Raw genomic sequence first — 25,957 nt, 5'->3', positions numbered from 1 at the left:
CCTCTTAGCTGCTTTCAGTAAATAGCGAGAAACCACCGCAGAGTTGACTAATTGGCTTAAATAACCGGGGCTAATTTGCCCAGTTAGACAATTTTGGCCTTGTAGAGCCAACTGGGAATGCAGGCCCGTAGCCAGCAGTTCCAAAAGGGTTTTTTTTTTTCTGAAAAAGTGGACCTTTTCCCATAAAAACATCATGTACCTAGATCAAATTTTTCCCAAAGTGGACCTTTTCCCAGCAAAAGGGGTGGTTCTTTCGAACCCCCCGAACCCCCCTGGCTACGGGCCTGGAATGAGTTAATGTAACAAAACCGGTTTCAACGTAAGCCCCATAAACCGGGTAAATACGGCTATTAGAATTATTTGTCTATACATACCACGGGGCTGATATCAAAACAAAAGGATTGCAGGGACCGATACTATGAATGAGACGGAGTGACTGCCACGTGCGGAAGATGGGCAGGAAATCGGCCAACTACTCAGAAAACCACTAACGCAAACGAAGATGATTGGACGGTGACCGCAATTAGGCAGTAAACGCGGGGAAAGGCCATTCTCTGATATCACCCCATGCGCGGTGATATCAGCGTGTTCTATTCAAAGTTAGGGGTTTTGGGTGGGGAACACGCACGATTTCCCTTTGTATGTATGACAAATAATGCACTGTTACCCCCTCGCCCGATATCCACGATAGCATGCCTCGCTGGCGCTCGGCCTGCTATCGTGATATCGGGCTCGTGGACAGTGCATTATTTACTACTTATCCTCGTGTGACGTCCCCCTCTGTGGACGTGTGCCCGTTCAAACTTCTGAATTTCCTTCGTCTAAAGATCACCTTTTGAGCTAAATACATGTACACTTCGTATACACAGAATGCGGTAGGTGATACTGAATGCGAAATCTAAATCTAAAACAATCTGTGTTTAACTGGGAAAGAGAATTCAAGCTACAACAGGTGCATGGACTGCATTAAGCTACATGTATTCATATTTGGATCAGTCAATTTCTATGCATGTACGAAACCTGACTGATATCTGGTGATCTTAGTTGAAAAACATCGTCTTCTACTGCTCTTGGCGACAAGCAGATGGGCGTGACCTCCGCAGATATGTTACTTTTCCCACAGGTTGATTCAGAGGTAATTCGTTTAGATATATTTCTATTTATATTACTATTTTAGATAGTAAAGAAGAAACCACCCAAAACTAGTTCGTGCAAAGTTAAACAAATAATAAGAGTTTAATACACAAATCAGCAATATCAGAGATAAATTAAATAAAGGCTTCACAAAGTCTGTCCGTTATATGCTTTTCAGGTTTCATTATTTTTGGTAAATAATGACGATATTCGAAACACAACAACATTTGCTTTTATCCTGAATAGAGAAAAATCTTTTTGCAATGAAAGCAACTCGGTCATCGTATTATGGCGGGCACCTACATGTATGATGTTTAGAAGATAAAATCGTTTTAAGCTGCGGTGAGTTACAGCTTTACGCGTCGCGCTGAATAGTATTACTTATTTTTACATGCCAAGTCCATCACTTACAAGCTTCCTCGAATGTTCGTTTTGTGTACGTTTGTAACAAGGACAGGGTTACGTTCACTATTTCAAGATTATTGCCGCCTTATAATTGCCGCCTTATTTAATCCATTTGTAAAGGAAATATCAAATCACTTCAATCTGCTGGTTGCAAAAGTTGACGTCTGCTTCTGTACACGTCCATAAAGGTACATGTACCATGTACTAACAACGTATCCAGAGGCTGGTTACCAAAACAGCAAAACCAAATAGTGAAGTAAATAAATATATGAATGAAAGATTTAATTACAACAACAACAACAAAATAATTATAATTATTATTTCAAATTGCATTTTCCTCAAATATGTTCACCATAGCCTATTAGGTGATCCCATATGTTATTTATTCTTCAATTTTGACTTTATGATTTACAGCCGAGATGACGAATGTTGTTTTTATACTATGCTTATCGCAGTAAATGTAGTATTCTTAGTAATAGTAGACAATTATTCTATTGGCATATTTTGATATATTTGTTCTAAGGATTAGACCAAGATCTTATGTAGTACGTTTGTGCCCTTTGGTGATATTTTAATTTTTCTCACTCGAGTACTATTAACTACCCCATCGTTGTGTTTTTACATTAGAAATGTGGGTGAACAAGGACAAGATAAAGTTCTATTGAAAACAAACTCTTTGATGATACTTTGATGGGCGAAACCCACTCTTTGAAGTCTTCAACTTCGTTGCAGTATCAACTGGGTCTCCTTTGACCTTTGGATTTGCATATCATTTGCATATCATTTGCATACCACCTGTATATGAAACCAGATATATAATGAGTTACGTTGTCATCGAGTTGGATCTTGTACGATTACATCATTTGATTCAGTTGACTTGCGTCGATTTCCACATTAGACTTGCAAGGAGTACAGGTGAGATGGTTTTATCAAATTGATTTTCAGTTAATGGAAATCTGTTTTTTTTATGTCTAATCTCTTAAGATTGCATTGTTTTATTGTATAAACAGCAAAGACTACTTTGAAGTCTACAACTACCATTTTTACTGAATGTTTTGTGCTTACCTTTTAAGATCCCACATCAATTGATAATCACAGACGTTTTGAAAACTGTCCCATTGTACATATGTCTGGTATGATTTTTATCTAGAAAAATAGCGTTTTCTTTATAATTTTCAAATTTAGGAAGATGGCTGTCAATTTTGCTGGCCTTCTTGTAGCAGCCTGTTTGGCGGCTTTCCTGATAGAATATTCTCAAGCCGTTTGTTGCGTTACTTTTGACGGTTTCTGTCAGGACTGTCATAAGGTAAGAAATATATATATATATATAATCTAAATTATCTGATGTTTAAAACCGATGTGACCTGTCTCGTTAACCCAACACTTCCTACTAACAACCCAAATATTTATTTAAGATATCTTCTTGTCTTTAAGTAGCGTTTTGAAGGGATCACAACTAACAACTACAGTAGCGTAAAAGACAGGTATTCTGAAAAGCATTGGCGCCAGGCACAAATAACTAAAACGTGATTTACTTGCATATATATATTTGTAGTTAAAGTCCAGTCCAGGGTCGATAACTCGACAGCATCGCAACTTGCGACTGGGGTGCAATCACCATCGCATAGGAGATGGATTGCAATGTTTGCGATGCCTTCGAGTTATCGAGCCCAGATTCTCCTCGGATTACGTACGAGTTGGAGGGGGGGGGGGGGGGGGAGGGGGTAAAATATCATTTTCCGTTTGAAGGATTTCTCGCTGTCCCCCGGCATCTAATATTTCTGTCCATCTTTTTCAGACCTCGTATCAATGTGGCAAAGGCAGTTGCAATATCTTTGGCTGTGCATGCAAGGGAGGGTGCAGAGAAAGCTGCGGTGCGGTAATTGAGCGTCCACGGTATGTTTGTCAGCGCTTCATTAGTGCATGTATATGTGCCGCATGTATGATACTTCAGTCAATTAACATCTACCTCGTGGCCACCGTCGTAAGACAGGAGAAAATTGCCTGTTAGATTCTTTGCCGAACGCAACATTGTCGGATTAATCAGTAATATTTCCTTACCTTTTAGACAAAATGCTTTGGTCCACTTTGATCATTTCCCTCGTAGGTCACTTTAACATTATTCATTAGATTATGGACGCTGGTCCATTGTAATTTATTGTACAGCTAGTGACAATATTTGACCTTCGACGCACATGTGCATACAGTATTTGTACTATGATATTCAACATAATTAATCCATTGGGTTCCGCTGACCGTTGATCAATCACGCTCAATTTTCTGTCGGTAACTGCAGTTGTCTGCTTCAAACGCCCGCGCAGTTTCGCCAATTTATTTACTCCACCTGTTAATAAATTTGCATAGGCTGGTATCCATGCGTATACAAACCGCGGGAGCCCACGGCGGAAGTGACCTCGGTTTTCAAAATGTTAGAAGATTAATAAATATTAAGACCTATAGAGGTAAAAATGAACCTTTTGTGATGCGTAACTAGAGGCCACCAATGAAGAATGATTTTAATCTTCACATACAGATACCCAATCTATTGTAGTTGCTTTTACGGAACACTTTCTTTATTGAGCATCATCTAATTTCAGTCCTTTCTTAGTGACATGCCGATGTACGCCAGGTCATAGATCCCTTCCAGATTCTGATTCCAGTTCCCTTCCGGATTCTGATGCCGATTTTGATTCCGATATAAGCGCTAGCGATTATTTTAATAGTTTGGATACTGACGGGTGAGATGTTGGTCATAATGTTTGGGTTTAGACGTGCTTTTTAAATTTTTAAATATTTTAATTATTTACAAATCCTTTCTACTTTTTGTAAGATGTAGAATTGTGCAGACTAGATACGAATAATAGATACATAGGATATGTAAGGATTGATAGGTATATTTACCTATGTAACAAATAGCATTTTAACAACTTCTTTTGCATTTTTAGTGAATTATTATTATTATTAATTTCTTACAAAGTACAGAATACCATGAAACAGAGGTTGCTTTTGTTCCATGCATGTTGCATCATCTAAAATTTTTGCAATACTATCGATTCCAATTCATTTTTCAGTGATGGGTCGCTTTCAAAAGAGGAGTTCATGCAAGGCGCGGAAGGGTCCGGCGGAGACGCCAATGAAGAATTTGATGCCATGGATGAAAATAATGATGGCAAGATTGATGCTAATGAATTTGACCCCGATATGAAATAGATAAGATCAAACCAAAAAGGTTACAAGCCCAAAATGTCCAGATTCTATGCTTTTATTGCCTTTTTGAGTTGCATTAAACTATCATCTTGCGCAAAATCATGTTTTGATGCTCATTTCTTCAAAGCATTATTTTAAGCAATTCTGCAACAGGCTATTCTCCGAGGTGAAGGAACATAAACCCTTTGTGTGATTTAAAATAAATGACACATTTTGATGCATAATACTTTTGAATAGAGACAATTAATCAGATAGTATCTGTTTTGGAATTGGTGATGTAAACGCGTTTAATTTCTAAGCAAAAATCAGTTTTTTAATGCCATGCACATTATATTTCACAAAGTAAATTATCGACACTGCATGTGGAGGTGTGTTGTAGTTTTGCCTCTAAATAATTTTGCATAAGTGAAGTAGTCCGTCGACGAGGCACTGAGATTTGATACAATATGGACCAGAAGACACGCCGAGGGCATCTGCAACATTTTTAAAGGAAGCAAAGCTGTCAAAAATCGGCTGTGCGACTGTTTGACAGAAAATGATCTGTCATAAGTCATACAAAGACCAGGCCAAAGGTACCTTTCTACAGTACATGTATATTTAGAAATAATCACCACATATTAGTTATGCAGAAGTGGTATACACAAGGTAGTTTATATTTGACAACACATTTTCTCTAGCCACGAACGCCTTATGAGCTATGTTTTTTTAAAAAATACATTTACCTGGACATTGCTTTTGAAGGAAAATTTTCCGTATTCCATCTGTAAATTCACTACGGTTGTTTGGGTGGCTGTTCCTAGATGTTTAAATGAAACGAAGCATACTTCTTTGAGGTTGTCAACTTCGACTTTTCATGTACTTTCTGTGATTATACGAAATGCTGGTAGGACTATGAGCAGTTAATATATACAAAAGAGGCCTAGCATAATAAATCCATTGGGTTCAGCTGACTTGCCAAGCGCCTATTTTTTGCCAATGTTTTGCCGCCAAAGGTGGTACGTGTCACACTATTGCAAAATTTCACAGCAGATAACCTTACTATTATGGAGTTTTGAATATATCTTTTCTGGAATTGTTGATGTAAACGTGCTTTATTTCTAAACAAAAATCAGTTTGTGAATGCTGTGTACACTTTATTTTATCAAGTAAATAATCGACACAGTAGAGGTGTATTTCAGCTTTGCCTCATAATCGTGCATTAGAAAAGTGTATGGTCCATTAGTGAGGCTCCGATACCTGATACAATGGACAAGAAGACACGACGAAGCTATCTAGAACATAATGAAAACAGTTTGTTACCCAATTTAAATCCCTATCCGTTTGCTGTACGAGTCAAAGAAAGTGGTTAACAAATGATATTAAAAACAAGGCAGCAAGGCCGTCAAATGTACAGGCAGTGCAGAAAATAATGATGACAGTGCCCAAAGCAGGGGTTTTGTCAATTTTGATGCAATATAACATGTTTAATAGCATCAACACCGCCAAGTTTTCATTATGTACAACAAGTCACATGGATATTCAGATAATGGGACGGGATAGCTAGGATTTCCAAGTTACAAATTGAAAATGCAAATTTAGAAGGACAATCCTGTATATATGTAGGTTACCTACCAATGAAAATAACGTGTCTATGTGTTTGCCATTCTTTATTCAGTTACAAATCTTGGTGAAAGTACACCAAAGCAATACCACTAAAACTTCACTGTACAATTTTCTTGTCAGTGACAACTAACAGTTTAAAGTGTGGCCTTGTAATCATTATAATCGATTTAGCAAAACGTGCAATTCTGTCTCTAAGTTTAGTAAACACTACAAAGTTTTGTAAACATATATACTCCATAAATAAATGACTGTGAATAAACCATGCAAAATTTTATGTTAAACTTTATGTATCCATCTATGAAATGGGTTATATTTTAAGAAACCACAGTACTGGAAATCGTCATTAGTTCTGCATCGATGTTATCCCAACTTTCACATGTATGTTAAATAATGGCAAAAATCCCATACATATTCCATCCTTAAGTAAGCTTTAAACAATGTTGAGCACGGTGATACTTAATTGACACATTTCAAACCATTTTACAACAATTAAACTGTAAATGACTTACAAAATTTAGTAAGTATACAGAGAACAACTAAAGACGCTGATCCCATTAAGGGAAAATATCTGTTAATACCAGCCCAATCTTTCACAATACTTTCCATAACAAAAATACACAAAATAACAACATAACGGAATTAAAAAGCCAACTTTGTGCTATATCCATAAATCAGTCTTTATGGACAGCAAATTTTCAAAGTAATTTAATCATGAATAAATATCATTTACCACAAAAATTTCCCAATCACTGAATAATGAGAAAGGTCTGATAGAAATTGGCAATGCCCCTTTTTTGCTTAGACTACCAACTTTATATCTACTTTGAATCACACTGGCATTTATCCCACTTTATCGCTTAAAATATCTGTGACCATATACCCTTTTTATTTCATTTTCATATAAAGGAAACTTCAACCTCAATTCTAAAGTTGCATTATTAATCCAATTTCTAATATACATGTGTAACATGCAATACATCAAAAGAAGTGAAATACTGATTACAAAGAAAAATTGATAGTTAGTACAATAAAGTATATATATTACACCTTCGATATTTCCTTTTACACTAAACCATCAAACACATTGTCAAAATTACACATAAATTTGCGAAAGTCCCAAAATATTTAACTTCTGTGGATGCACATGTAGTACAACTTGTATGTAGAGTTTGTTTGAGCAATGATGAAAGGTTGTAGAATAACACGCTTGAATAATTTTTTTTTTCACATTTATATCATTTACCTTGAAAGTGATTGTCAAAACATGGTAACTGCACTGTGAAACATTAACTTTCTGATCTTGTGAGTTCAAAATATGACTTAGTATTAGCGAAGCTAGCATCAAGTATTGTTTGAACATAAAGATGCGGCCCATTAGTCACCTTACGCAAAGAAAGCTCATCAAAACGGAAAAAAAAAAATATTTGGATGAAAAAAAAAAAAAAACTTACATCATGCCTGCATGAAATTCTATCCAAGCTACGCCAAAGTCTACAGTCATATAAACTACATTTAATATTGAATTAGTAACATGACGAGGTCATAATGATTATAATGGAAATCTCAAATAGCATTGCCATAATACTGCACTCGGTGGTCATGCTTAGGTATGGAATATATCTGATTTTGCTATGCTTATGGGGAATAAAATATTTTCATATTTTTATGCTGTGGTTATACCAGAACCAACTTAAACCAGGCATAGAATAACTGGTGCCTATAGCTTTTGACAGACTGATCAAACATAAGGTCTGGCCAAAGATATGGATTAAAATAGTTAAAACTGGAAATCCAGAAAACACTTGCAATTCCTCGTCGCATTTAGACCATATAAAGAAAATGATCGAAATGAAGACAGAAAATCCTGAAATTAAGCTTTACTAGGGTACCCCGAAAACTTTCACTCATGCCAATGGAACCTGAGGCAAAAATTGCTTATTTGCAAGAGGTCAGATGAAGAATAAGAAGAAAGAAAATTACGTAAATCTACTACTTGAGGCCTGCCTGGCTGCACGACAGGTAAACATTTCAAAAGATGTACTGAAATCTGGTTTTGTGACATCATTCAGTCTTTGTCTGGTCTAAGTTGGCCCTGGTCTAAATACAGCTCTATGCAGCTTTTGATTCTGGTATGTTGGACGTTGACTTTTTCAGTGTAAAGAAAACAGACCTTGTGCTCATGTTTGGGACTAGAATATCTGTAACTGAATGTCAACTTTCTATCTTGGACCTTATCAACTTCTGACAAAATAAAGGAATACATGTAAATTATATAACATGAATTAATGTAATAAAATGAATTGTATTATACCACTCTTTTCTGCCATTTATTGTGGTTGTTCTCAATATATTTTGTTATTCCTCTTGATAAATTTCATATAGCTCCAAACTATATCTAAACGATTTAATTTTACATAATGATTTTTGACAGGCAAGAAAGAAAAATCTCCAAATTATGGAAGTAACTTCTTCAAACTTGTCCAGTTTTTCAGTTGGTAATTCAAGGCAGTTCTTGCCTTATGCCACTTGTTCATACTTGGCCTTGTTGATGCCTTTACCAAGACAACAGGCCAAAACAGAGCCCAGTAACTGAAAATGAAAAATATATACAGTACATGTATTATAATAATGAATTAAAAATGAAAATATGATTTCTCTAAGCAGAAAAACTGCAATGGTACCTACAGCCCCAATCAGATAAGACATTTCATTAATTTAGAGGAGGTTGAGTGGAAGTACTCTACCCTCAGTGGTAGAGGAAACTGACATTTTGTCTTTTTTTTTTCATATGCTAAGACAAGGAATGCACTTGAAAAAGTATATGCACAGGGTCTTACAACCAGGGTCTAGGGTCCGCTTGAGGCAGGAAACCACCAAGAAACAAAAGAGATATCGAATTTAAATTGAAATAAAAAGCAAAAAAGTCTGAATAAACATACTATACCTGTAGGAATGAGAATCCAAGCACAGCAGATCCAATGATAGCAATGTTACCTTCCATCCCTGACACTATCTTACGGTGACAGCCCTGGGAAAAGAATCCAGTAGAGATCCATCAAAAAATAAATAATTGTCAAGGCAAATGGTTTCATTTATAGAATATTTTAGGCTATAAACCCAACTTATACCTCTGGGGCATTCCACGATAAAAAGGACTGTTGCACTAACATCAGTGATGCCCAAATTTTGCACAGACAAACATATTGGCTCTTATATGAACTAACACTTTTTGGCAAAAAGTCACCCTTCTTCAAAGCAAAATTGTCCATACCTCCACATAAATGCTGGCACTGGTCTGGTTCAGATTCAATGACAGACCTGTATTGGTACAGTTACTACTGGTTACACAGCAAGACTTTGGCACAGTCACTTTGTTTCGCGTCTTGTTTCCATAGCTGACATAGTGCCAGTCAACATAGCTGTTAATACCACAGCACTTGATCTGAAGTGTATATATTCATTTTATATGATGTTCCTTTCATGGTGTATTCATAAAAAAATTTAATACAGTGTAATGAAAATAATCATAACAGTTTTTAACATAGTACAAATATGGCAATCTGAAAAAAAAATTCTATTAAAAGAACACACTGTTCTATATCACATATTTACCACAACACTTGATCTGAAGTATATATTCACTTTACTAGGTGTATGACATTCATTTAATGCTATAATCAAAAAGTTTTTAATATAGAACACATTTGGCAATTTGACAATTTTTTCTAATAAATCAATATTCACACTGTGCTATATCACATTTTTTTCCACAAATCTGAAGCAGCACACATAATAAATAAACAGCTTTGTTCCTGAAAAACACGTATAGGGTGTTGTATATGTATAGTGTCAAAATAACAGAATGGTTTCCATGGCAACCACACTTACTGATTGTTGCACTTTGTCCATGGCATTGTCAGAGCCGTCCGTGTAGCTGTTCATGGTGTTGTTCATGCCAGTTTTCAGACTAGTTTGTACCTGAAAGGATTGACAAAAGAGGCATATTTAAAATCTAAAATACTGTTGACGCTGACATTCCACATTACACAGATGTCACTCAGTGAATTAAGAAAGATGCCAAGAGGTGAGGCATTGACATATTGACATATTGTTTTTTTTTTTTAATGAAGGTGACATTGTTTACTCCTTCTCTTCTTTTCAGGCAATTTCGAAGCAGTTTTTTTTCTGAGGGGGATGTTTTTACCCCTTTAGTTTACCCAATTTAAGAAATTGCATAGAATCTGGATCAAATTTTCATTCAGAGTAGACATTTCCTGATGAAATGACAGTGAAAATAGGGGCGAGTTTCCAGTGCCTGAGTGACCTTGGACATTCAGGGTGCGACACTTACTTGACCCTTGAACACAAGGAAGGTGGCGCCAGCAGCAAGCTCAGCCAGGAATACTACCATCAGGAAGGCCGCATACTGAAATAGAAGATAATGTATTGCTTATTGTAATATTGCATTTAAAGGTACAATTGCCTTTTAAATATACAGTACATGTTCTTGTTACAGTCAAAGATGGTGTTGTCTGCTTATATTGGCAGTTTTGTTCAGTGCTGTGACAGTATATTAATGTTTGAAAATGTAACTCTTTTTATATTAAAGCTCTGTTATCATTCTTACTTTGAAAACAACCAGAAGAATACATATCAAGTGGTTGTAATATATTCAGCTTTTGTTTGAAAGAGTACACTTTCCAATGTAAATGTATTCTGTCCAGATGAACATGCAGTTTTTTAATATCCTCTTTTGCCAAAAGGGGGCAGCACTCTCAGCTGGTACTGGTATGGCAGCCAGTCTGCGTGCACCATCTTCAATCAAATTAGCATTTAATCACGCTGCTTTACTAAGTCTAATTTCCTTTGTCTGGCACTCTCCATAGGATTGAAGTTTTCAATCCCCCCTGTCAATCATTGGTCCCAGCTAACCTACAGTTCAGAATCCCTGGATGACGTTGAGCAAGTCTATCAATGATATTTTATCAATTCGGGGGGAAATGATCTGTCAGTCTGGTTTAGTCTCATAAGATCGACCCCCGAGACAAAGTAGTTTTTTTACTGAAAAATGTGTACCTAATATTCTTCAATCAACCCTGAGACACAGTTTGTTTTTACACACAAAAAAAAAAAAAAAAAAAAAAAAAAAAAAAAAAAAAAAAAAAAAAATCTGATCTTGTATTTCTCGTGTTGATGAATATACAAAGCATATACACTGTATAAGAGGGGTCCATTATTAGATCTCAAATAAGCCACAGATTATCAGTGTACATGAACCAGTCACTTTTAAGCCTTCTGATCCTTTCAGCTAAGAGAGAGAGAGAAATTTTGTGAATATTTTCTGATTCAGACCACTCTCTGTTTTGGTCCAGTGCATTAATTCCTAAGACTCTTTTCACATTTTGCAGTATGTTTATCTGCACTGCAACATCCTGACATGTTTAATCATGGTACAGGGTATTTTGCTCACTTTCACTTTTAGTTTTTTTTTTTTCCAAATGTTTGGACCAGTCAAAATTATATCAATTCACTGGCCATGCCAGAGAGGGGGGTCTGATTAGATGACACTCTTATTAAAAAGCAACACTACTCCATTGTTTATCTCTCAAAAGAATTTGATACAGATATAAGCAGTGTATGAAATTCAAGGAAATTACTAGCCAGACCGCCGGGCAGGTAACTCTGAAAAGTTACCAGCCCGGCCATGTAGTTACCTGCCCTAGTTATGATAACCCCTAGAGTTAAGAGAGGTATGCTGAGGGGGTCTAGAATGCATTCTGGGGAGAGTAATTTGGAAATGAAAGGGCAATATCATGCCTTATGCATGGAAATTAAGAAATTGGTTGGAATTTCTACTGAATGATACCTTGTCAGTGTTGGATTTAGAGGGGGTCAGGGGGCTCCTGACGCCCCCTTTTAATTTCTGTAAAAAAACCTCACCTCTTGAAATAAGACTTTCACTAGTTGAATCATAGTTCTAAACCACACCAAATGGCACCATTCACCATCTAAAATACCAAAAAATTTCAGGGCCCTTTAGCGGGCGGGGGAGGGCGGGGGTAGTCAATTCAGTTTATGTTCACCTTGCAGGCTAACTCATTTCTTCTTCAATAATTTATTCATAACTTTTATTCCGATTTCGTGATATCATTTGATCATAATTTTTGCTTTTCTGTATAGCAACAAGTATGACCAAATATATATATTGTTGTCAAATAAATCAATCTCTGTGCTTACAATAAAGAAGAAAGAATTTAGCACGTAGGGTCCCTTTGAATATCGCTTTTAAGCTTTAAAAAGCGGTCGGGAACGGTCCTGCACGCTAATGGCCCATAGACAGTCCTGCAGGGCCCCGTATCTCGAAAGCATTGCTTACTGAGAATAGCTATATATATCACATAGAGGCTACAATATATTATATGGGGCGAGTATGGGCGAGTTATTGGATTGAGATGCTTGCGCTCGGTTGCAATGCGTGATACTTTCGAGTTACGGTTTTACAAAAAATGTTGCCGCTCGACTAATTGCAAATCGAAGTCACCTTTCCATGGGTCCCAATTTGTTCTCTTTCGTTTGGTTCTGTCGTAATCTTTGTTATTTTTATTTCTTTCCTCAATTGTTTTTCTTTTGTGAACTTCTCTATCAGACTTGATAGAATTTTTTCATTTTTGACAGCTCAAGATGAAAGCACGTGTGAAAAGAACTACATCTGACGCACGGTGTAAACTCGTACGTTCACTCATAATTTTGGGATTCAAATTTTTTGTAAAATTCTCCTTTAATTTGCCTCCGTTGCCTTTATTACTGTAGATTATAAGCACGTGCTTCATGTACCTATAAGTCTATTTAATCAATATCATAATTTTTTTTATACTTTCACATTTTTTTTACTCTCAACCTACAAATTGCTACTCGCGGTATCTCCTCTACACAAAACAATGACATAACGTTATCTGCTGTGCACTGAAGCTGGTTAAGAACAATGTGCCTCGTTTCAAATTGTCTTTCAACTTCATATCACACAGACGGAACTTCGAAAACGAGGCCACTGAGAGGGAGACTGTTGGTTACATTTTGATACGAGCATTCGATTGCAAGCTATGGTTAGTTCTTTGCTTCTATGAAAGTGGGTGAAAACAGTGAGTTTATTTGATATTTTGCTGAAATCGCTTGTGAACATAGACAAAATAAAAGGTGAAAATAGGCTGTAAAAATAGCCAGCCCGTCGGGCAGGTAATTTGCAAATCTTACCCGCCCGGCCTGAAAGTTACCAGCCTCGGGCTGGCGGGCAGCGGCCATTTCATACACTGATATAAGTATATCGTACGATGTGAAATGGGCCTAAGAAAGACCCATAATATAACAAATTATTAATCTTTTTTAAAAAATGTAAAAGAATACTGGCCCTTCAAGCCAAGAAGGTGGAATGTTGACCAGTTTCATTAGCTATGTGTATTTTAAAATTAATTTAAATCAAATTCATCAAAATTTTTTATATTAAAATAGACAAATAAATCACTGCCTTCATTTCCCTGATGAAGTCTAACAGTCAACAGAGGAGATATTGTCTGGTAAATCTCAGTTGATTTTGCTATAGCTATTGACAAATGAAACTTTATTTGTTTATGAAGAGGGTCTAAGAATTTTTTATTAAAATTGATTAAAATCAACTGGTCCATACCAGTTGTCAGAATAAGAACATATTTACAAATCATCACTTCTCCGGCCTCAAGTTTACTGGCATTTGGCATGGGGACAGCTGTAATGTATCAGACGGGATGATGCAACAAAACCACCTTCTCCATAACGAACAAAAATCAATAAATCCACTTCAATCAAGATGACCTTTCTAGACAACGCCACAGTGAAGAACCTTTCCACCAATTTCCTTCAGGCCTTCACCTTTATCAGACACATTAGGTTAACGAGATTTTGCCGAAGCCATCAGAAATGAAGCACTTTTGTAATCATAATGGAGCGTCCCGAGCTTTATTGGCATTTATCATTGTCATTTGTTTCCCACTAATCCTATATCTTCAAGCTTTTAAGTAACAAGGGTAGTCCATATAATCGATCTCTCACACATCCCTTTCTCCTGTAATTTTTTTCAGCAATGTTAAGGTGAATATTGTAAAAAACATCAAACAAGTGTTCCATATATAGCCAGTAAACTGCAACAGGATTAATAAGTATATATATACAACATGAAATATCTATATTAACAATTTTACAGTTCTATATTTTTTACACAGATGGCAGAAGGGTGGATGCGGTGGGGGGCAAATGATGAGTCCACTGTCCTTAGTGAAATAATCAATCAAACTCTGGGTGATTGCAATCAATATGACTTTTTAAGGAAAGGATTTCACCTTCAGAAAATATTTCCTAGGTAATGCCAAATATTTAATTTTTACAATTTTCAGCATAAAACCTAACCTTAAGAACCAGGGTTCATTTTCCCTATTCAGCAAGTTCTGCATTTTACTGCACTGTTGGAACTAAAAGAGAAGATGATGGGCTTTTAGCATAATTTGATCTTCAAAGTCGCCATGGCTTAATTCTTAGGGCGAAGAATTTCTGATCTGCCATGTTTCCTTTCATTCTAGACTCATTGAAGCATACTCAATTTTCATCAGCCGCTTCAGATAGCTATAGTCGAACACATTAAAATTTGCTATTAGTGATGCTCAGCTATTGTTTATCAGAGCACCTGTGATCTTAGACAAGCATGTAACTTTTACGTGAATACAAGATATGATCGATTTTCTGTTGTTCTGTCTTACACCTGCTATCTCCCTGTGCGTATCGATATGTCCTTCTACATTCACTGTGGTTAGGTTCATGTTCAATAACGTCACACAGTGGAGGGTGCACTGAATGCATTTCTTCATAGCAGCTTTTTGTGAAACTGCTATGCCATTGGCAATAAATTTTATTATTTATTGCCAATGGCATAGCAGTATTGATTTTAACATGACATGTTTGTATTGCCTTGGAATCTGCTTATGAATATGTGTTGACAAATAAACAGAGAGAGAGAGAGAGAGAGAGAGAGAGAGAGAGAGAGAGAGAGAGAGAGAGAGAGAGAGAGAGAGAGAGAGAGAGAGAGAGAGAGAGAGAGAATAATAATCCTACAGCATCTCTTATGGATGCATGAGAAGATGAAATGGCCGATATTTCCAGTCCAAAGAACAACAATATGTCACGATATACTGTATGCTCGTGTTCGAAATGAATCCTGTGTATATGCAGAAATGATTAATATCAGAGACAGCTAATTGTAAATGAGTTTCCACAGCAACCTTTAAAAATTTGTGATGTATACGTCAATGCCACATAGAAACTTGCAGGTGGTTTCTTCTGTTTATCAGGGTTCAACCAAGATGTGAAAAAAGTTTATCCAGGGTTTTCCAGGAAAATTTTGTCAGAAAGTGCAGTAGTTCCAGGGACAGAATATAGTTTTCCAGGTTACTTTACAATACATGGAACATGTTGGAACTGATATTTTGCTGAATGTCAGTCTTGTAGAGCATGAACAAACAAACAGACAGTCAGACCAAAGAAGAAACAAAACTGACCAACATACTTGATGAAAAGGCTTGCAAAAATGAACTCCAAAATGAATCATTCTCAAGTTCTAGTAAAAGGCTCGTTTTTGTACCTGTAAACTCCTGAAGGTTTAATATTTCATGCCTGCAGAAGTGTGATTTAGAATCATTTCAGTCATTTATCAGCATGAAATCGATGTTTAAATGCAGCTCTAAAACACTGGATTCACAACCATCAGATAAATATCACGTTCTTTTGGTCAGATGCCCACTCAACTATCCCAGTGTAAGCAAGACAGAAGGATGAGTATACTTACAATATACAAGAGCCGCCCATACCCCTTGAAGGTGCAGTAACAAGCAAAGGAGGCGATGATGACAATGGCGGCTCCAGTCCCGATGATGGCCCATGTCGCGGCCGAAGGATAGCCGTCCAGTAACTCAGTGTACTTCTGTAACCCTGCCACGATCCATATTCCTAATACCAGGACAGCTATACCAGTGATCTGAAATAGTCATAAATAAATAAATAAATAGATAAATAAATAAATAAAATTTTCACAATTTGACATCAAAATACTTTTTTTGTACACAGGCAAAATTTCATAGTTACAAGTCTGCAGGCATATTTGTAACACACTAGTAGCTACCAAGTGTGCCCCAGAACTGATTATATATTATAAAGTAATATTAGTTAAATATTACATAGATAAATATATTACAAAAAATGAAGATTTATGAAGATGCACCTGTATATGAAAAGGCTATGACTATATACATGTTTTAAATTTGCTCATTTTAAAGTTACTACTAATTGCAGAACTCGGAGGCAAGGGCGGGGTGGGGGGGGGGCAGTGATAAATGAATGATAACCTAACAGCTACCAGTAGGCACAGTAATTATAAACAAGTTTTAAATATGACATGAAGATAAAGACTATTATCAAACTTGTACATGTACCTATTCAACTTTGAAGTTAAAGTTCACAACTAATTGTTCAGTTTTAACAATAAATAATTAACCAATTTTACTACATAAATGCCAAAAGGTAAATCTGTACACATCTACTGGAATAAATAATGAAACGGATTCCTGTGGTAAAACAGTAAAAAGAAAAAGTAGAGGATGTTTGATAATTGATCATACATCACATTATTTGTTCAAACGTGATCAATTGAAACTAATTACTCTTCAGAGTAATTTTGTCAGAAAAGCAAATTACTTTCCTGATACAAAATAAACAAACTTTAATCGGTTAATCTCTCATGTGTGTTACTACTCCTTATATATACTTTATGTAGGTCAGGAGTGTTTCTGATTAGATAAAAACTCTTGTGAATCACATTTATTATAGGTACTGACTTGAGGTATCTGAGTCATCAAATAATGTGGAAACAGGTGCTTGATGTGAAAACAGGTGCTTGCATACAAGTGTGTACATAACCCCTGATCACTGGATCACGATCACTGTCCATTTTCCAGTGTTATCTACTAGTATGGTAATACCTCAATCCTTTCAAAGGGGGAAATAGTGAATTTTACAGTCATGGTATGTTTTAAGCCATAAGTTTTTTAAATTAGAACATTCACTTTGAGTGGTATCACCAAAATTGAAACGCAATCCCGTAGTTCTACTAGTACTTTATGAAGGCACCATTAAAAATACAATTTTCCTGATTCCAAAAATTACCGATAATTAAGTCAAATGGGTTAGTTTTTGGTTAGCCATTCAACTACTCTAAGTTGATCATTCTATCATTTCTTGTTTCTCCCCCCCCCCCCCTCCCTTTCTCTCCTTTTGTTTTTCATCTTCCCATCAACAGGCCCAGAAGGTTTCATTTTCCATGAATAATGCTCCGCTGAGAGGAAGCAATTTTTGAATAATTCCTTTCATCAAATAAGCAAGGCGAATTCAGACAGGAGGAATGACTGTGGTCCTAGTGCAGCAGTGCTTTCAAGTCAGTCAGTCAATCTGTCTATTTCACATAATTTTTTTCTTTCCCTTTCTTTTCAATTTCGATTTTCCCTCTCAGACATCCCCTTGGTGAATTATGATCAATTCAGTGTCTTATTTTCCACTTTTAAGGATGAATAAATTGGCAGAGAAAGGAAAAGCAGAAAAGCTCCTGTGAGATTCTAATGCAAATGTGTCTCTATATGTACATACTATCTTTATTTTCAATTCACCCCCACCCACCTATATAATTTCCCTTGGTGAATTATACTCTTTCCAGTTAGTATCAATTCCTGTAGGACCAGAGCATTATGTTTTACCTCAAAAAACAAAACAGAAGAATGCCCACGAGACTCCAACACATCACCAAATGCAAATATTATAACTGAATTATAGGCCCCCTACCTACATGTGTGTGCCAGACAAAGTGAAGAGTGATAGACAAGAAATATCAATTACTGAAAATTGCCCACAGAGATGTTCATGACAAACTAGGAAATATATCAATTATCCTGTAGTTGCTCTACAGTACACCCTGCTTATATGTTGATGCATGTGGTTATATGGTGTGCTAATAATGCACTGAGAAAGATACAGTATTCAGGCCCGTAGCCAGGGGGGGTTCGGGGGGTTCGAAAGAACCACCCTTTTTGCTTGGAAAAGGTAAAATTTGATCTATGTACTTGAGGATTTTATGGTAAAAGGTCCACTTTTTCAGAAAACGAACCCCCCTTCTGAAATTGCTGGCTACGGGCCTGGTATTGCTATTGGGTCAGCTGGCTCTAGAACATTATGTAGTAAGATATTATAATTGACAATGTGAAAACTGTTCCACCAAGACAGGGAATTGTAAATGAGAGATTCAATTTGAGCAATTCAGCGTAAATCTGTGTCTGTGATAAATGAACTAGAGGATCAGAGAGGCGATACCGCCTCCGAATATTGTACCACCAGCTGGAGCAAGCGCATTCGTATAGACCCCCACATACACAAAATAAGGGACACAGCCACCAGTTTTGTGCTTGACAAGCTGTAAAAATGCAATCAACAAGAATTTTTAAACTATTGCAAAAAATATATATGGTACAATCAAATTTAAGTTCTTTGTAAGATAGGTCAAGGGTCAATTTCAAGGTCACAGTAAATTGCCAGTATATGACTTCCTATTCAAGTTCAAGAGTAACTATGGACCTATCTCTGTCAAGTTTGAAGTTAAAAGAGAAAGAAATTAGCAGAGTTCACTTCATGATAAAAAGTAGGTCAAAGGTCAATTTCAAGGTCACTCTTAGTTTGCCAGTATAGGACTTCCTATTCAAGTTCAATAGTAACTATGGACCTATCTCTGCCAGTTTTGGAGATAAAAGGGAAGCAAAATTTGAAAAATTCAGTTCATGGTGAAAAGTAGGTCAAAGGTCAATTTCAAGGTCACATTTAGATTGCCAGTATATGACTTTCTTATCAAGTTCAATAGTAACTATGGACCTATCTCTGCCAGTTTTGGAGATAAAAGGAAAGCAAAATTTGCAAAGTTCAGTTCATGGTGATTAGTAGGTCAAAAGTCAATTTTAAGGTCACATTTAGATTGCCAGTATATGACTTCCTATTCAAGTTCAATAGAAACTATGGACCTATCTCTGCCAGTTTTGGAGACAAAAGGGAAGCAAAATTTGCAAAGTTCAGTTCATGGTGAAAAGTAGGTCAAAGGTCAATTTTAAGGTCACATTTAGATTGCCAGTATATGACTTCCTATTCAAGTTCAATAGTAACTATGGACCTATCTCAGCCAGTTTTGGAGATAAAAGGAAAGCAAAATTTGCAAAATTCAGTTCATGGTGTAAAGTAGGTCAAAGGTCAATTTTAAGGTCACATTTAGATTGCCAGTATATGACTTCCTATTCAAGTTCAATAGTAACTACGGACCTATCTCTGCCAGTTTTGGAGATAAAAGGAAAGCAAAATTTGCAAAGTTCAGTTCATGGTGAAAAGTAGGTCAAAGGTCAATTTTAAGGTCACATTTAGATTGCCAGTATATGACTTCCTATTCAAGTTCAATAGTAACTACGGACCTATCTCTGCCAGTTTTGGAGATAAAAGGGAAGCAAAATTTGCAAAGTTCAGTTCATGGTGAAAAGTAGGTCAAAGGTCAATTTTAAGGTCACATATAGATTGCCAGTATATGACTTCCTATTCAAGTTCAATAGTAACTACGGACCTATCTCTGCCAGTTTTGGAGATAAAAGGGAAGCAAAATTTGCAAAGTTCAATTCATGGTGAAAAGTAGGTCAAAGGTCAATTTTAAGGTCACATTTAGATTGCCAGTATATGACTTTCTATTCAAGTTCAATACTAACTATGGACCTATCTCAGCCAGTTTTGGAGACAAAAGGGAAGCAAAATTTGCAAAGTTCAGTTCATGGTGAAAAGTAGGTCAAAGGTCAATTTTAAGATCACATTTAGATTGCCAGTATATGACTTCCTATTCAAGTTCAATAGTAACTATGGACCTATCTCTGCCAGTTTTGGAGATAAAAGGGAAGCAAAATTTGCAAAGTTCAGTTCATGGTGAAAAGTAGGTCAAAGGTCAATTTTAAGGTCACATTTAGATTGCCAGTATATGACTTCCTATTCAAGTTCAATAGTAACTACGGACCTATCTCTGCCAGTTTTGGAGATAAAAGGGAAGCAAAATTTGCAAAGTTCAGTTCATGGTGAAAAGTAGGTCAAAGGTCAATTTTAAGGTCACATATAGATTGCCAGTATATGACTTCCTATTCAAGTTCAATAGTAACTACGGACCTATCTCTGCCAGTTTTGGAGATAAAAGGGACTAAATGTTATAATTTTGGAGTTACCATAATGTGCCTTAAATTTCGTACAGAAAAAATTAATTAAAATAAAGAAAATGTCATTTTGGTCAAAATTCCTGAAATAGGAGGTACTCTGAAGTTTCAGAGGTTCAAATTTGATGAAATAATGTCATTTTTGAACACAAGTTGTCTGCTTTGCCAAGCCTTATGTTTTATTTTCCCAGAGTTCAAAATTTATTATCCATTACCGTACTGCACATTTTGCTTTTACCACCAATATGTACTTTTTGATACAGCGTAACTCGAAAACCGTATGGAATACAAAAAAACCGAGACCACCTCCAGTGTTGGGCTTTACATGCTCTACAAAATGCAAAAAAGAATGGGTCTCTAGCATTAACGGTTCTTGAATTAGAGACAGTTTTCAGTTTCGGTATCTTATGGCCACTACTCCCGTGAACATGCACCGATTGACCCCAAATTCATGGAGATGAAAGATGACCTGAAGGGTAACACTTTTCCAATAATATTATTGGTTAAGTCTGTGTAGTGTCTGAATAACAGGGCAAAAAAATTTTTTTTCGTAAAAAATTTCATTTTTTTGAAAATTTTGACCCATTTGACCTTGAAGTAAAGGTCAAAGGTCAAATCCAAGGGTATATTTGAAATCTACACATATGACTTTTGGAAAGCCGTCTATAGAAATTTTTCCAATAACTCCTTCCGTAGGGTAGATAATTAGCATTTAATTTTGCCATTTTTAGACAAGGGTGCATTGTAATGAGTACCACACCCAGACCCCAATACCGACAAAGCCCAAATTTTACGTGGAACGAGTTGAGATTATAGGTGACCTAAATCCATGAGATGGGTACGGGGGCCCTTACCGTCTAGGAGGAGAAGCGGTAACGGTAGCCGTCCGGCGGAACGATCCGGACGGGACCGAAACCATGTGTACCGCCAGCACTAACGCTGGTGGTACAATTAAATACAGCATAATCTCCAAGAGGGAAGTTACCTGAATACCAGAGAACGGCTAGTAGAGATGGGAGCGAGAGTCAAGGTGAATACTCAGGGTACCTGTATATAAGTCTATGACGCAGTGTTATAAAAACACTGTAGCTCTCTAAGTGGGAAGCGATCTTGTTTTTCACTCCAGAGGGTAACCAGAACTTCCATAAATTATCACTTAATGTCAAACTTATGAAAGCATTAAGTAGAGACAGACAGAAAAAATCTATGCATTTTTTGTCTTATGCAGAGAGGTCTCCAAGGTTTTCATCTCAGCAGTGAGAGAAGAGATAGATGTGGCACTGTGCTGAAAGGGAAATTGATTTCCAGCAGAATGTTATTCATATTCTGTTGAAAGAGAGTAGTGAACTACAGATAATATCTGACCTGATGTATCAGTTGTTAAGACAAATTAGTTGGTAACAAATCGACTCCTTTTAACAGTCTATCTTTCTAAGTTTTTAATTACTTTATAAATAAAAACATTTATTTATATTTTATTTCTCGGATTATTTCAGACCTGAAATGTGTTGCTTATTAAATAATTTTTATTGTTCAAATTATCATATTAATTTCCTAATAATCTAAAACTTTCCTTTTTTTTTTGGAGGAGGATATTATTAAAACTTCTATTCAAGAATCACCATCATCTATAATGCCCTGAACATTCTCAGACAACGGGAAAAAAAATGTCCATTTACATACTTGTTCAACCGACCATGTGGCTCATCTCTTCATGCTTCAGTCGCATACAAATTAACCTTCAATTGTTTTCTGCTTATCTTCTTGTTCTGCATTTTTACTTGTAATGCACGTCAGTGAAGATTTACCCCCCCCCCCCCCCACCCCAATTTACATGTGCCTGCTTCTGTACATAGATAGACTCTATATCCACTTCCTACAAATCTTTCTGGTGTCTGGTTCTAATAACCCTTCAAAGAGGCTAGGAGCTCTCTGCTCTCCCCACCAGCAAGGATCCCATACACCCACTGATTTTGCCAATTCTGAGTATTCTACCTAAAATTTCTATTTAGTACTTATACTTAAAATAACACAACTCTGTTGGGTTGGTCTGTACAACCACCCACACAATAATGGGCAATAACTCTAGCAAACCTCATGTGTACTGGTACAGTTCTTTACAATTGTAACCACCAGGTCGGCTCAAGTACATTTTGCCCAGTTGTACACTATGTACAGGTTCAGGCAATTTGTATGTACTCAGTTGGCAATGAATAATTGATAATTTAGCTTTATTAGAGCTGGATATTGGTGGGATGTTCACAGTGAAAGTGTTCAACATGAGACGTAGGATTTGTAGACAGTATTCTCCCTCCCCCCCCCAAAAAAAAAAAAAAAAAAAAAATCACCATCAAATCTGCTATTGAGTAATTCTTTAAGTTGGTGAATTGTTTTCATTTTTATAAATTAAGGTTACATTAGATATACAATAAACAAGAAAGGTTTTATTACTCTTAAAAAGAGAAGGAAAAAAAGCCTGGCAAATCAGGGTATCTTTAGTCTGAAACAGGAGGTCAGGAGATGTCCCCAAATCGTGAGACTCCAGATGAAATCAGAAGTATTAACAGGTCTGGTGGTGAAGCATTGGGCTAGTCCAAGCTGGTCCTGCTGTGAATGCGACTTGCTGCCGTTAAACAACAAGACTAAATTAGACCTGCTGGGAATACAACTTCCTCATTTGTACACAATGAAGCTACCAGTATCATATATCCCAGTGGTCACCACTGCTGGTACATTATTAATGTACATCTATCTAGCAGTGGGCCCCCCCAAGACAAATTATCCTAAGAATTCATGTTTTATTCAACAGGCAAACATTCTCATATATTACTTATGAACAAAATGATGAACTGACAAAAAAAAAAAAAAAAAAAAAAAAAAATATATATATATATATATATATATATATATATATATATATATATATATATAAATGTGTCTACTATTACAGTATACTTGTACATGTAAGTGTGATGTACATATATATATATATATATATATATATATATATATATATATATATAGTACTGGCCATGGTGAACATTTCTAGATCTCTGTAAAATTACTGTATATATTAGTAAATAAGGAATAAACATATCTATACTCCCTTGATAAAACCAAACTACTGGACTGTGAAAATTTTCAGACATGAATGCACTCTCAAAAGGCCATCAGAGTAGACAATCAATACCTTGTATACAGTGTGTTCAGTGTGTGTGGTTAGTCACCTAGCTGGTACAGCTGTGTTTTTTGTTATACATTTACTATAATCAGTCACTATTCCCCTATGTGCACTTGCTGCTGAGTACACAATTTCTTAGTGCAAATAATATATCATTCACTTGAAAGATTAGTGACAAGAAACACCAACTCACTCCAGTAATGGCTCTTGAATTTTTTTTTTTTTTTTGCAAGCAACAACCACCTTCTTTTTTTTAAAAGGGTCATCAAATATACTTATTTCAATTAATTGCCTGTAGTAATTTTGATATTCTTTCTAATATTACCTTATTTACTTATTTTTTTTATCTATTCAATTATTTATCTATCTATTTATTTATTTATTTATTTATTTATTTATTTATTTATTTATAATATCAACTATCTAAGATTCATAATGTACCACTATAAATAATCAATATCTACTCATGTAAATAGACAATTAGATGCCTTACTAAAATATTCATCCCATACAGGTTTAGAATATTGTTATGAGCCAGTGGACCATTCACTTTAGAACAGTCAGCGTAACTGACCTCAAAGAGCTAATCTGAAGCTCTCTTACAACCATGTGGAGTGGACTTTGTCTACTAGCTGTCCATCACATGATTGCACAGAGCATCTGTTTATGTATACATGTATATTGCCATATCTGTCAGTGATACTAATCTTTATAATCTTATGTTTAGTGAAAAATTCATAAGCTCTAATATCTTAAAAATGTTTTGTGTACTGTAACTTAGGTCCCATGGCGACTTGCTTTTATATTAGGCCTTCTTCAGGGGCCAAAAACTTGGATATTACATATTACATCTTTATAGTAGATATTCATACTGTTAGATACACCAGTATTCTAACTTATTTACTTCTTAAAGACCTATATGGTGTTTTGATATGAATCTTCATACTTCCAGTATACACATGTAGCTTTATCTTGCTACACACATTTATTCAGTTTACCCATCTTGGACCCTACATACAAAAAAGTACAATGTATATACATGTAGGAGTACCTATTCATGGCTTTTCGTGCTAAAACATCATGAGAGCAGAGGTCATTTTAAGGTTGAACAGCATAAAATCAGTAAGCAAAAATAAATAAATAAATAAATAAATAAATAAATAAATAAATAAATAAATTGGCTGGCTGGAAAAGTAAACTGCATAAGCACTGCATGGTTCACTGAACCGGAATTTGACTGGTGATTTGGTCCCCAATGTCTAATTAAAATTACACGTCAGGTGGGCCACAAAATCAATACAAGAACTACAAACGACCCTAAATATTAGTCTGTCTCGGTTATCATTCGCACATGACCCTTATTCCCTCATCACCTAGTTGATGATTTACTTTCTCGATTTCGCCAGCCTATTTCTCCGTCGCGCTTTGATAACCCGCTGAAGACTTAGAACTTTCGAGTCAACATTTTCGCACTACTTACCCAAAATACAAAGTTATAAACGGTCAGCAGAATCTTTATACAGCCCACATAAGCTCCAGTGGCCATGTAGGACTTGGCACGCTCTGTTCCTCCTGCCATTTCTGTTTATTCTTCAAGACTTTTCTCTCAGCGTGCGACGGCCACACAAGCTTCTTCCGATGACGTGACCTTGTTTATTAAATTCGTTCAGGAAGATGACTGCTTGCTGAAAGAGAGGCTAATCACTGGAACTTGCAAGCATGTCATATCCGGCCACAAGCCACGTGTCATTTCAGGTCAGAAAGCAGATATTTTATTACAAGAGAGTTAAACGCATAAGTACAAAAGCGGGGAGCCTGGAGGCACGTGCGTCGTTCCCCTTGGGAGGAATTACAGTGTACCCTCTTCTTTCCCGTTTCCAATCCCCTAAAAACACAAACCCGGGGGATCCCCATCCCTTCAAAAATGAATGAATTAATAGAAAAATAAACCAACATACTGATAAGAAAAATGTCTACCGTTTTCTATCTGCCACGCACAGGAATATTTTGTTTTAATTATCCCCCTTTTAAAGGAATTCGTGATACATGTACATGCAGAGTATTTGAAATTGAGAGTTTATCTATT

General features: G+C 36.1%; 2 protein-coding genes across 2 annotated transcripts; one reads left to right on the top strand and one right to left on the bottom strand.

Annotated features, from left to right (window-relative positions):
* The first annotated feature begins 347 nt into the window (after nt 1-347).
* Nucleotides 348-5,203, top strand: LOC106172262 (uncharacterized). Its single transcript, XM_086997620.1, has 6 exons — nt 348-1,135; nt 2,167-2,454; nt 2,725-2,845; nt 3,338-3,435; nt 4,137-4,277; nt 4,611-5,203. Exons 3-6 carry the CDS (start codon nt 2,729-2,731, stop codon nt 4,747-4,749), a joined length of 495 nt encoding a protein of 164 aa, XP_086853746.1. The 5' UTR covers nt 348-1,135; nt 2,167-2,454; nt 2,725-2,728; the 3' UTR covers nt 4,750-5,203.
* Nucleotides 5,204-6,377: 1,174 nt separating this feature from the next.
* On the bottom strand, nt 6,378-25,551 carry LOC106172263 (tetraspanin-7). The gene is made up of 7 exons (XM_013552894.2): nt 25,352-25,551; nt 16,214-16,402; nt 10,700-10,774; nt 10,237-10,326; nt 9,620-9,790; nt 9,293-9,376; nt 6,378-8,937 (listed from the first exon to the last, which is right to left on the bottom strand). The coding sequence occupies exons 1-7, from the start codon at nt 25,448-25,450 to the stop codon at nt 8,866-8,868; spliced, it is 780 nt and encodes a 259-aa protein (XP_013408348.2). The 5' UTR covers nt 25,451-25,551; the 3' UTR covers nt 6,378-8,865.
* Between the last annotated feature and the right edge of the window lie 406 nt (nt 25,552-25,957).

This window comes from Lingula anatina, chromosome 10 (genome assembly GCF_051362555.1).
Source record: "Lingula anatina isolate TDL-2025a chromosome 10, LinAna3.0, whole genome shotgun sequence".
NCBI lineage: Eukaryota > Metazoa > Brachiopoda > Lingulata > Lingulida > Lingulidae > Lingula > Lingula anatina.
The sequence above is the reverse complement of the archived record's forward strand: the minus strand, read 5'-3'. Positions and strand labels throughout refer to the sequence as shown.